The following is a 12,541-nucleotide window of genomic DNA, read 5'->3' on the forward strand; positions in this document are numbered from 1 at the left end:
ACGACATTTCTGCGGCTCCCTCTACGTGAGTCGCTCTGCGCGAATCACTTCCCGCAGCTGACATCACAGGGGCGACCTTTACTGGCTACGATCATTTGTAAGAAAGGCACACCCTTTCTTCTCCTTTCGGATATAAAGTTTCTTCTGTCTGGTTCTGTGGGCCAGCTTTGGTTTTGGAGTTGGAAAAAAAATTCTTCATTCTCGCTTTTTATCGTGGAAAAGGAAGAAAATACCAGATAACCAACAGCAAAGCCGCATGGCTTGGCACTCGATCTTAATGTTTGTCCCGTGCCTGGTTGTATAATATCATTAATGGCAATCTCGTAATCAAATTGTTTTTTTTTGTTTTTTTCTATTTCTCTTTCATTTTATAAATATACATTCTTTTGCGTTTTCTGTTTCTTTTTGTTTCTAGTGATCATAAGGTTACGGCTGAGCAGCAACGGCAAAAGGATAAAATGAATAGTACTAATAGTACTAATAGTACTACGACAGCTACTAGCACTAACACGTCAACTCAACAAGTCGTTACGGCTTTGGTGAGTAATGGTGCTATTTTTGGTGTTTTCGTTGTAGCTTTCTTAATTTTGCGTATAAAACTAAAAAGGATTTATGAGCCTAAATCGTCGTTTAATCTTATAAATGAAGAAAAGAAGCCAGAACCGCTACCACAAGGTATATGGCAATGGTTGAAACCGTTGTTAAAGAAATCAGACAATTTTGTCATTCAACAAGCCGGTCTAGATGGATATTTTTTTTTGAGGTACCTTTTCATCATTTCAATTTATTGTGCTGTCTCCATGGCTTATATATTCCCTATTTTGTTGTCCATTAACGCCAGTAACGGTAACCATGAAAGCGGATTGAATCAATTGGCCTATCAGAACGTCAAACACCGTGGTAGATACTTTGCACATGTTTTCTGCGGATGGATTTTCTTCTGGGGGTTCCTTTACATTATTTATAGAGAATTGTATTTTTATACCTCTATGAAGCAAGCTGTATTAGCGTCCCCACGTTATGCTAAAAAATTATCCTCGAGAACCGTCCTTTTTCAGACTGTCCCTAAGCAATATTTGAGTGAAGAAGAATTTTCTAAGTTGTTTGATGGTGTTAAAAGAGTGTGGATCGCGAGAGGTTCTGGTTCGATCGAAGCAATGGTCAAAACAAGAGACAACATGGCCATACAGTTGGAAGGTGCTGAAACGAAATATCTGAAGGCAGCATTGAAAAAAATCAAGAAATTGAACAAGAAAAGTCCGCAATTATCTGTATCAGATAATATTGCTGAATACGTCCCCGATAAGAAAAGACCACACCATAAAATTAACAAGGTTGCTAAATTTTTTTTTGGTAAAAAAGTTGACACCATATCCTATATTAAGGAGGAGTTACCCAAATTGAACCAAAAAGTAAAGGCATTACAAGAGGATCACGAAAATTCCTCCCCTTTCAACTCCGTTTTTGTGGAGTTTGAATCCCAATATCAGGCCCAAGTTGCCGCCCAGATCACCACGTACCATGCTCCACTTTTTATGACGCCTGCATATATTGGTATTGAGCCGTCCGATGTCGTTTGGTTTAATTTAAGGATGTTCTGGTGGGAAAGATTAGGAAGGGAAGTCACTTCTGTTTCAGCAATTATCGCGCTAGTCATATTATGGGCTTTCCCAGTAGCTTTTGTTGGTATGATATCTAATGTTACTTCCTTGACTAATGAACTGAAGTGGTTAAGGTTCATTTATAAATTACCAAAACCATTATTGGGTTTATTAACGTCTTTAGCCCCAACTGTGGCATTAGCCGTTTTAATGAGTCTTTTGCCGAAATTTATTAGGGCTATGGCTATTACTCAAGGCGCTGCATCTAAGCAAAATGTGGAACATTTCACTCAACAAGCTTATTTTGCCTTTCAAGTTATTCAGGTCTTTTTGGTTACCACTTTATCCTCCGCCGCTACTTCCACAGTAACGGAAATTGTTAAAGAGCCCACAAAGGCTATGGATTTATTGGCTTCTAATTTGCCAAAAGCTTCTAATTTTTTCATGTCGTACGTTATTTTACAAGGTCTCTCCATTTCATCAGGTGCTCTTTTACAAATTGTTCCGTTAATCCTCTTTTATGTTTTAGGTGCCTTTTTAGATGGTACTGTCAGGAAAAAATGGAATCGTTTTTGTGGGCTATCGAGTATGCAGTGGGGGACAACTTTTCCAGTTTATACAAACTTGGCGGTTATCACTTTTTCGTACTCCATCATTTCTCCGTTGATTTTGTTATTTGCTGCCGTTGCGTTCTTCCTGTTGTATGTCGCATATTTATACAATTTGACTTATGTCTATCAAGAATCATCAGACGCAAGAGGTATTTATTATCCAAGAGCTCTCTTTCAAACTATAGTTGGTATCTACATTGGTCAGATATGTCTATTAGGTCTTTTTGTCGTTGGTAAAGGTTGGGGTCCAATCGTTTTACAAGTGATTGGAATTTGTATTACCGTCCTTGTCCATTTACATTTAAGTGCTGCCTTTGATCATTTATCAAAGGTTATACCTGTCGATACCATGAAACCGCTAGATGGTATATCAGACACGCCTTCTTTCAAAAATATTTATAAAGGCATAGAAAGTACGAAGGTCAAGAAAAATGCTTTTGGTGCAAATATTGACATGGACGGAGTCAAAGAATTGCCTGAATTTCCAATAAAGAAATATCACAAGAGGAGTGAATCAGTCACAGAGAAACAAGTCGAAAATAGCGTATTTAGTGAAAATACATTTGAATATCAATTCAACCCAACAAATGAAGCAAATGCAGATGGCCACGCTATAAATGCAGAAAATTTAATCGAAGACGTTCCATTATTAGCAGATGGTGATACAATGAAAATTCCTCCGGCACCGTGGTGGAAAAGGTTCTTGAAACCTCACATCTACTACTCTTACAAAGCTGTAAAGAGCAGATTGCCTGAAATATATGGTTTGGTTGATCCTGATGAAAGAGTTAATGATTTTGACATCGCTCACGCCTACGATTATCCAGCCGTTAGCGCACAATGCCCCGAATTATGGATTCCTCGAGATCCTTTTGGATTTTCCAAGTCGTTAATTTCAGACGTTGCTGGCGTTGTTGAAATGAGCGACGAAGGTGCTACCATCAATGAGAATTTACAATTTACTCTGCGCGACGTGCCACCGTTGTACCAAGACGTAAAAGATGAAACTGCAGGTGAAGCAAATGGCGAAGTTGAAACAGCTAGTAAGGAAAATAATCCATTTGCAGACCCAAAGTATAAAGAAGAAGAGAGCCGTTCTGCAGTTTAAGAGGTAAACATTATGAGAAACTATCTATCTCTATTTTGTTTAACTGTTATCCTTTGATGGCTGAATTGTAATTTTACTAAGAAAAGGAGAGGAAAATGACGCGCATATATTCTTTTAATACATTTACAATATGTTCTTAATCATTTCTATAATAATGTATAGTCTACTCATTTATAATGTATAATAATCCTTTTTGTTTCTTTTCCATGTAAGGTTTTTTGTTTTTGGCAGTCCATGAGGTTTCAAATATTGGATAAAGAAGGAACTCCGCACTGTAATACGGGGCAGGAAACTAGCTTAGCCGATGTTAATAGGAAAAACATCCAATTAGAAACTTCAATTTGCTCGTGTTCGTGAAAGCAAAACTTCCTAGAGACACTACTGTAAGGACATGAGCTTACTACGAATGAATGCTTTGATAGGCAAAAGTAGGTCAATAGATCGATTAAAACAAACATTGAATATTCTATCCGTTCGTAATCATAAACAGTTCAGCACCATTCAACAAGGCAGCAAATATACCCTCGGGTTCAAGAAATACGTAACATTATCAAATGGAGAGATTGGTTCTTTTTTTCATGATGTACCTTTGGATTTGAATGAACATGAAAAGACTGTAAATATGATAGTTGAAGTGCCAAGATGGACAACTGGTAAATTTGAAATATCTAAAGAACTCAGATTCAATCCGATCGTCCAAGACACCAAGAATGGTAAGCTTAGATTTGTGAACAATATTTTTCCTTATCACGGCTATATACACAACTATGGAGCTATCCCACAAACATGGGAAGATCCAACAATTGAGCACAAACTGGGAAATGGTGACGTGGCTTTGAAAGGTGATAATGATCCCCTTGATTGCTGCGAAATCGGTTCTGATGTTTTGGAAATGGGTTCCATAAAAAAGGTCAAGGTGTTAGGATCACTGGCTTTGATTGACGATGGAGAATTGGATTGGAAAGTAATAGTAATCGATGTAAACGATCCTTTATCGTCTAAAATAGATGATTTAGAAAAAGTTGAGGAGTACTTGCCTGGAATTTTAGATGCGACTAGAGAGTGGTTTAGAAAGTATAAGGTTCCGGCAGGGAAGCCGTTAAATAGCTTTGCCTTTCGCGAACAATATCAAAATTCCAACAGCACCATCCAGACTATAAAGGATTGCCATAACTCGTGGAGGAGACTCATTTCAGGATCGTTCCAGGATAAATACGACAACTTGCCTATTACAGAAAGGGCTGGTAATGGTGTCACACTTGAAGATAGCGCTAAACCCTCATCTAAAATACCAACTGATGTCCAGAAATGGTATTACGTTTAAGATAGGGATATTACTTTTGAAAGAGAATGTTTAGATAAGGACCTGCTTTATATATTTACGTAATCTCCGCTCTATTGAATGTTGGTCGCTTGCTGTTTGCGAATGTTTGATAAGAAACTTGGAGCTTATATTCATCGTTTCAATGACATCGTGTTGAAAGTTTGAATTTCTCAGGCTTCGACCATCAGCTTCAAAAATAAATTGAGAACGAGATAATAATGATTTTAGTTTTGATAAATTTTATAAAGAATTTTTAGAATGATTTATTGGTTTTTTTGAAGCTGATGGTTGTTTATTTTTGTTCTCCTAGAAACATCCTGCGGAAGTCATCATTGGACATCTGCTCTCGTTCGTTAGGAAGTTTTTTCTTCGCTTGAAGATTTCGTCTCTTTTGCGACACGTTTACACAACTAGGTTTGGAAATTTTTACGTTGTGATTTCGTTGGTTGCTATGGTACCTTTTCATGTCATTAATTGTACCTGAACGTATTATCTTTCCTTGAAATTGAGATCCGTTTAGTCCCATTAGCATCTTTGCTGCCAATTTCTTATCTGTAAATATAATAATGGCAGCATTAAAGTCGCTAACGAGAAGAACTTTCTTAATATCTTTTTTATCAACGTCTATTTCCTCCTGAAGAAATTGGCAGATTAAGCTTGGTGAAACCTTATCTGAAAGTGGAAATAGGCATATCAGTGTCTCTAGCTCTTTGCTGTTACGCGATGCAAGGAGCCTTTTGACTTCGTTTCTTTCTAAAAATGGTTTTTTATCCGCCAAGGAAACAGAAATTTCCCTATTGCCCAACGAACTTCCATTCATTTGAAGGGCCTCTTCAGCAGAATCTTTTTTTTCGAAAACTATAAATGCACAACAGTTATTGAAACTGTGCTCTTTTTGTCCTGCAGGTATATTGATTTTTTCAATGGAGCCGAATCGTTCAAACGAATCGCTCAGAAGGTTCTCGTCGAGCAATTCTGTATTCAGATTTCGTACAATAATCTCTCGCCCCTCTAGTGTGGCAGAATCAGTCCGTTTCGACTTTTCTAGCGGATTAGAAACCTTAGTAATCAATGTATAACCTTCTATTTCAAGTCCATTCAATTTTTCCACACAATTGTTTGCATCTTCTTTAGAAGTAACATCTATATAGGCGAATCTTCTGCTTGTATTGAACCGTAAACTAGGAAGCCGTACACTAAGGACAACGATACTAATATCTTGAAACAGACCTCTGATATCTCTTTGAGTGTAATTCGGGGGGAAATTAGTCATCCACAATGTGCATTCTGTTAAGTGAGATACTGTAATTTCATTTTGACCTATAATTTTGTGTGTTTTGGTTATTGCAGCAACGGCTCCATCATATCTGGCAAATTCAATACGTGCAAAGCGAAACCTCTTCATGAGCGAATCTGCCACATCAACGTGTATAATAGGGCCACAATCTTTAAAGTACTTATAGACTTTGTTTTGGTTATAGCTCTTGGGCAAATTTTTGACTAGTACAGTTGTTAATTCTCTATTTCTAGTTGAAGCTTCGTTTGCCTTCTTAGAAGTTAATTCCGCGGCTGCTGGGGATTCTTCATCTGGTGGTCGTTTTGAGTCCGGCCTAACGTAATGTGCATACTCCATTAGTACAGTTGTAAAATGGATATGTGGGTATGCTTATCGCTGGCAATCTTGTTTCAGTGAATATAAAGGGTATTCAATGTTGTCACAAATCTGTCATTTTTATTAAGTTCCCGCCTGAAAAAATTTTTAGCGATGACTTTAAAAAAGATAGTAATAACACACTTTACAGTTCATTAAAATAGTATACGTAGGAAGTTCAGTGACACAAGGGGGAATATTGTCGAAATAAATCAGATGGATAGCAAAGAATATCTTATATCGTATGGTTGGAAAGAAGGAGAAGCGTTCAAAGAAGGTGGTTTGAAAAGGCCCATACTGGTAAAGCACAAGAGAGATAAGAAGGGATTGGGCAATGCCCCTGGTGGGAATGATGGTGAAGCATGGTGGGAAAGACTGTTTGATGGACATCTGAAGAACTTGGATGTAAGTACTGATTCGAATAATGGCAGTATTAAGTTTACTCAGAATGAGGCAGTTGTTTCTGCTGTATCGAAAAGTAGCTCACCTTTATACAGATGGTTCGTAAAAGGGGAAGGTTTGAAAGGAACCATCGCTAACCTTGGCAAAAAGGAAGAAACCAATTTTGTTATATCCAGCGCAAGTTCGAGTAAAGCGAAGAAGAAGAGAAATAGGAGTGATGATTATGATGATGATAAGGCCAAGAGAAAGAAGTTGAAAAAAGCTAAAAGGAGCAGTAACGATGGGAAGAGTAAAAAGGAGAAAAAAAGTAAGAAGGAGAGTAAAAAAGCAAAGAAAAGTAAGCATAACAGTAATGGAGGTGATAAATCAAAGCATAGAAAGGATAAAAAGTCCAAAAAGCATAAAAGGGAAGAAATTCCAACTAAAAAAGATAAAAAGGAGCATATATGATGATTGTAGTCTAATGTGTAAATATATATCCGTAAAAAGTCTTTCCAAACATTTGAGTTTGTATTTTTTTTAATTTTGTGTTTTGTTTTGTTTTTTTAATTTTCCGTGTTATGATTCTGAATACCTAAATTAGAAGAACATCTTAAAATGAGTATATTTATTGTTACATATGTTGATATTAAAAGGAGGTGAATCTTTTTAAGATTCACCATTAGGCAGCTCTATGAGACAGTCATCCAACTCATAATCAGAAATCTCATTCTCATCCGCTAAGTAGCCTTTAACCTGGAAAAACGTTCTTTTGTTTAGAGCATCTTCTGTCTCTTCACGATTTAAGCATTGTAGCTTGGATTTATCCTTTGATGTCAACCGCTTATCTTTCAGTAACTTTTCCACAGGTATATAATCTTCTCTTGTTTTGCTTAATAACTCCTTCAAATATGAACTAGTCTTCTTTGGCTGGTTATACTTTTTCAGAATATGCTTGGGCAATTTAAATTTCCTTTTTTTAAACTTTTCTGGAATATCGTTAAATAACTCCAACGATTTCATATAGATTTCCGTCATATCCTCATTCATTTCACATCCTCTTGAAATCAAGTCATGATATCTGAATTTGATTCGTCGATTGGCCTGCATGGGCTCGTCGTCTATCTGGTTCACCCTTATATTATTAGAGTGAGTATCTTGCCTCACATCGAATTCGTTCTCCTTGGCTATTTTATCATGCAACCCTTCGAATAAGCTATCTAGTTTAACTAAGATATTCTGGGATATTTCAGTCGGTATGTTCATTCCATCCACATCTAGAGTGACATCATGCTCCAGGGCTGACTTAGAGAGATATTTTTGCCATTGAGCATCTAGTTCAACTCTCATCATATCTGAGGCGTGAATTAGAGCCCTATTTGAGACCTCCCCCGGCTGTACGCTTACGTTTTCGATACCTTCCGGTATATCTTCATATAATTTGTCTACACTAGGATCAATGATAGTATTAGGATTCGGCCAGCTCGTCCAGTTATCCTTAATTTGGGTCTTTACAAACTGGTTTACTTCATAAAAATGTTTCTTTTCATTTGCCCTGTATAATAGTCTCTTCAAGAGATATGCAGAGTATAAATGCAACGAAAGGTCGACGCTATGTGAGTGTTCTAAAGAGTCTAGTAATTCATTTGCAGATTTTAAAGTCTCTTTGTTAGCGGTTGTGGTAGTAAGCTCAGATCCCCGTATAATATTTTCGATAGGAGCATCGATCTGAGTTTCAATTTGACTTTCTTCGTCAAAATCACTCATCAAATACCCCACGTAATGTTTATTCTCAGATATACTCCGTCGTCCCGAAATCAACACAGTTTTATAATGCAACTGTTAAATGTCTAAAGAGAAAAAAGCCACCGACACATTAATATTTTTACCTTTACGGTTAAACCTGAGTGTGATTCTTGTATCTGAGCAATCTTCGAACACGAAAGGCCTTTTTGTTTATTTTGAAGAAGAAAAATATTTTAGTGAAAAATTATGGAAATTATTATAAATCTTCTCAAGTGAAGTATGACAATAAGAAAAATGTGGTGCTTCAAAAGATAAAGATATTTGAAGAATGACTGAGCAGGAGCTCACGCAATTTCAACAATAAAAGCCTATCTACGAACACCGATAACGAAAAAAGTTATAAAAAAGTATTCTTGTCATATACAAACAATAATGATCAAATGATTGATGTTGGTTATATAATTCATATACCGTAAGCTTTACGGTAGCTATCAATTGCCGATTTTTGTTCTGCCGATAGTTTATTGCCCATAAATTGCACCACTTGGGCTAGCGATACAATACTCAGCACAGGAACATTGTACCTCTTCGAAACGGATTGGGTAGCACTTAGTCTTTCTGGATCAGATTCATGAACCACTTCTTGCCTATCCAGGGCAACGATACAACCCACTACCCAACCTTGAGCAATACTTATTATGTCAAATGCTTCATTGATTGCAGTTCCTGCGGTCAAAACATCATCGATAATCAATACCCTCTTGTCTTCAAGCGATGCTCCCACAATAATACCCCCTTCACCATGGTCTTTAACCTTCTTCCTATTGAAAGCATATTGAACATCTTGAAATTTGGTGCCTCCAATTTCTGCTAGTTTGACGCATACAATAGCAGCCAAAGGGATCCCTTTGTAAGCTGGTCCAAAAATAACATCGAATTTCAGTTCTGACTGGATGATAGCATTTGCATACGCAGTAGCCAGGTTTGCTAACAACTTGCCAGAATTGAACAAACTAAGATTGAAAAAATATGGCGACTGCCTGCCTGAATTCAATCTGAATGACCCAAATCTTAGGGCTTTGCATTCTAATCCTAATTCAAGGAAAATTTTTTGATAATCTTCTAAGCTTGTAGTAGGAGCAGACATTCCCCGACTATGTTTGGTATTCTTGATGGTTCTGATTCTTGATTACTTTGGGTGATACTTCTTTTGTATTAATCTTGATAAAAGCGTTGTGATGGCCTTTTACCCTAGATTGGAAAGCGAAGGGGTCTTTCCCGAAAGGTTATGACTCCCTTAATAGGTTAAAATGCACATGATAACTAAAACCCAAAATCGTTGGGTAATTTCGAAGAGAAGTGCTATCATATAAGTCAGGAGTAGAGCAGACATAGAACGGTTTATATTACGCAGTCTGAAAGGAACGTGAGAAGGTGCCATAATCCGAATATGTGTAACGTCTAAAAAAATAAAAGTATAGGAAAATGAGGCACTAAAAAGGACTGTCAGACTGTCATAAGGCAATTTAGCGATATATATATATATATATATCTATCTATACACCTCAGATAATGTGCCACAATGGTTTATCTAGGGGATACCCTTTTTTAAGATTCATCTATGACATGCCAAACTTCAAACACCATAATTATGAAGAAAGGCCAATTGCTTTAAGGAACATCTTGGATACCTCTAACTCGTAGATAGGTATACCAAGATGAGGGAGTGTATTTATACAGACATCAGTAATTTTTTCTTAGGTTTCTCATAGTATGCTGTTTTTTGATTGGGTCCAAAAAAAAAAATTGATCGCATAGATTTCTTACGACAGAAAAAATGAAGGAAGGTCCCACCCGGATTCGAACTGGGGTTGTTCGGATCAGAACCGAAAGTGATAACCACTACACTATAGGACCATTTTCTTCTGATGTTATGGTACACTAAAACACATGGTGTAATGGAACCTACTCTATGAAGAAGCTGCTTTATTCTAGCAATATTGCAAATAAAAGAGCATTATCGAGTATAGAAAAACTGTATACACTGACAAGTCTTGAGGTCCTACGTCTGATAAACAAAGAATAGTGAGTATAAAGATTACAGTAGACATTCTCCTCATGATTTTAGGTATGTAAAGGCAACTGAGGATTCGCACAATACTGCTACCGATTTACTCTTTGTCGAGCAAAAATCGACTATCGTCCACTTATTAGTCGCCACTTCGCCAGGATATTGCCATGTACGGTGTGAAAGAGGAAAAACACCATAGGACCAGTATAACTATATAAATACCGTCAACTTAATGGAATTTAGAACTCAATTATTGATAATGTCATAGAATAACGAACGAAGAGGTATGAAAAGTATCTGTAATATTATGTGGAGTTTCTTGCGGACCCCTGTATCCTTGAAGAGAATTTGTAGTATATTCTCTATTCCTTATATTATCCCCTTTATCAACAATGTGATCCCAACAATTATTTCCATATTCACCCATTTCTCAAGATTGATCCCTGTTCTAACGGTGAGAACATTGGATTGATATTCTCTGCCAACTTGGATTTTGAAAGAAAACGTACCTAACAATTCGCCTCTTTTTTTTGAGGCCGTTTCTTCGTATAGTCGTCATCGATGGGATAATCGTTTAAAAAGTAATATATTTTTCATCAATTTCATTCATGATTTCTTTTTCATGTATATATATATATATATGTGTAGATACATATAACAATATAAATAAGTTGTGAAATAAATATGTCGCAGAAAGGAACTTGGCTTAAGATTTTATTGTTTCTGATATTTTTAGTTTTGACAATTTTGGACAATTAACACCAATATTTTTATTCATATTTCATCTTGGACAATGGGGCATCAGGACCTAAGTAGGTACCAAAAACTTCGTCCCAAAACCAGGAAGTGACACCAAATCCCAATTGGTAGTTCTTGTAATGATGTTCCAAGTGGTATTTTTTTAATTTACGCATGAAGGGAGGCAATTTGGAGTGGTGTAAGAAGAAATGACATTCATCATAACAAACATAACCGAAAAGGCCACCAGCAAAACCAGCGTAAGCCCAATAAAGTGGCAGCAGAGCAAACACCAACTTGTAAAATGGAGCACAAAGAATAACGAATAAAGTAGGTGGCATAACTAAACGGTACTTGTCCATGGGCAAGTAATGGTGGCAACCATGTAGTAGAAAATGAGTGGCGAATGCAATGTTACTTTCAGGCAACCAATCATCGAAATGAAATAGAAAACGGTGAAGGCCGTATTCAATCAAAGTCCAAACAAAGACACCGACACAGAACAAGAAACATGCAAATAACTGATTCATGTTCTTTAAAGCAACGCCCATGTGGTACACAACCACGGGCAACCAAGCAATTGGAACAACCCACCAAGCTGTTTTAGTTAAGGGTTCCAAGAAATTACCAAACAACGGAGCAGACCCCTTACCGTAATGTCTTGGTCTGTGAATTTGGTCAACGTAAAAATCCTTCTTGAAATCACTACGCAGGATCTGCATCAACAGAGGACGGTTCAAATCCAAAAATTTGTGTTTTTTGTAGTCATTACTGTAGTCCGTGGCAATACTTAGTTTCTCCTCGGTGGGCAACTCCTTCACAAAAGTAGTGGAGTCGAACTCGGTACCGTCAGCAGACAACTGTACTTCGACCTTATGGTTTTTGTTAGTCAACAACCTTGCCGCCTCTTCGTCAGTGGCCAAGTAACCAATTAAATATTCGTCCTCGAGGATTTCATAAGCGGAATCGCTGTGTTCATGCACATCAGAGTCTTTCATGATCTCAGTAATGTCCTTACCGGCATAGTCCAAAATGGACTCGTCACCACCAGGGTGTTCGCTTAAGAACTTGGTCACGTCATAAATTTTCCTGTTCTGATAAGTGACCCAGCAGTCCTTGGCAGTATTGTGTTCTGCTACCGTCTTCTTTGAAAACAACTCCAAAGTTTTGGAAGTATTGGTCGACATCCTCGTTACTAGTTCTAAATTATTACTGCTTTCACCACCTGCCACGAAAACAATAGAAAAAAAAAGACAATAGACACAATAGCTTCTACTGTCTAATACCCTCTGTTCTTATACGGTTTTAAA

The 12,541-nt window shown here is 37.1% G+C and overlaps 7 protein-coding genes and 1 non-coding gene across 8 annotated transcripts; 3 read left to right on the forward strand and 5 right to left on the reverse strand.

The window, feature by feature from the left end:
* Positions 1-458: 458 nt before the first annotated feature.
* Positions 459-3,320, forward strand: RSN1 (Rsn1p; the record flags this gene model as incomplete). The annotated part of the gene is made up of 1 exon (XM_033912677.1): positions 459-3,320. The coding sequence occupies one exon, from the start codon at positions 459-461 to the stop codon at positions 3,318-3,320; it is 2,862 nt and encodes a 953-aa protein (XP_033768568.1).
* A 391-nt stretch (positions 3,321-3,711) lies between these two features.
* PPA2 (inorganic diphosphatase PPA2) lies at positions 3,712-4,644 on the forward strand (the record flags this gene model as incomplete). Its single annotated transcript, XM_033912678.1, has 1 exon — positions 3,712-4,644. One exon carries the CDS (start codon positions 3,712-3,714, stop codon positions 4,642-4,644), a length of 933 nt encoding a protein of 310 aa, XP_033768569.1.
* A 292-nt stretch (positions 4,645-4,936) lies between these two features.
* Positions 4,937-6,277, reverse strand: PRP24 (U6 snRNP complex subunit PRP24; the record flags this gene model as incomplete). Its single annotated transcript, XM_033912679.1, has 1 exon — positions 4,937-6,277. The coding sequence occupies one exon, from the start codon at positions 6,275-6,277 to the stop codon at positions 4,937-4,939; it is 1,341 nt and encodes a 446-aa protein (XP_033768570.1).
* Positions 6,278-6,511: 234 nt separating this feature from the next.
* TMA23 (Tma23p) lies at positions 6,512-7,147 on the forward strand (the record flags this gene model as incomplete). The annotated part of the gene is made up of 1 exon (XM_033912680.1): positions 6,512-7,147. One exon carries the CDS (start codon positions 6,512-6,514, stop codon positions 7,145-7,147), a length of 636 nt encoding a protein of 211 aa, XP_033768571.1.
* Positions 7,148-7,345: 198 nt separating this feature from the next.
* On the reverse strand, positions 7,346-8,443 carry RRN9 (Rrn9p; the record flags this gene model as incomplete). The annotated part of the gene is made up of 1 exon (XM_033912681.1): positions 7,346-8,443. One exon carries the CDS (start codon positions 8,441-8,443, stop codon positions 7,346-7,348), a length of 1,098 nt encoding a protein of 365 aa, XP_033768572.1.
* A 442-nt stretch (positions 8,444-8,885) lies between these two features.
* URA10 (orotate phosphoribosyltransferase URA10) lies at positions 8,886-9,569 on the reverse strand (the record flags this gene model as incomplete). The annotated part of the gene is made up of 1 exon (XM_033912682.1): positions 8,886-9,569. The coding sequence occupies one exon, from the start codon at positions 9,567-9,569 to the stop codon at positions 8,886-8,888; it is 684 nt and encodes a 227-aa protein (XP_033768573.1).
* A 698-nt stretch (positions 9,570-10,267) lies between these two features.
* Positions 10,268-10,339, reverse strand: SPAR_Mtrna20Q. The gene has a single exon. It is a non-coding gene; the product is annotated as a tRNA-Gln (tRNA).
* A 924-nt stretch (positions 10,340-11,263) lies between these two features.
* On the reverse strand, positions 11,264-12,418 carry SCS7 (fatty acid alpha-hydroxylase; the record flags this gene model as incomplete). The annotated part of the gene is made up of 1 exon (XM_033912683.1): positions 11,264-12,418. One exon carries the CDS (start codon positions 12,416-12,418, stop codon positions 11,264-11,266), a length of 1,155 nt encoding a protein of 384 aa, XP_033768574.1.
* Positions 12,419-12,541: the final 123 nt, after the last annotated feature.

This window comes from Saccharomyces paradoxus, chromosome XIII (genome assembly GCF_002079055.1).
Source record: "Saccharomyces paradoxus chromosome XIII, complete sequence".
Taxonomy (NCBI): domain Eukaryota; kingdom Fungi; phylum Ascomycota; class Saccharomycetes; order Saccharomycetales; family Saccharomycetaceae; genus Saccharomyces; species Saccharomyces paradoxus.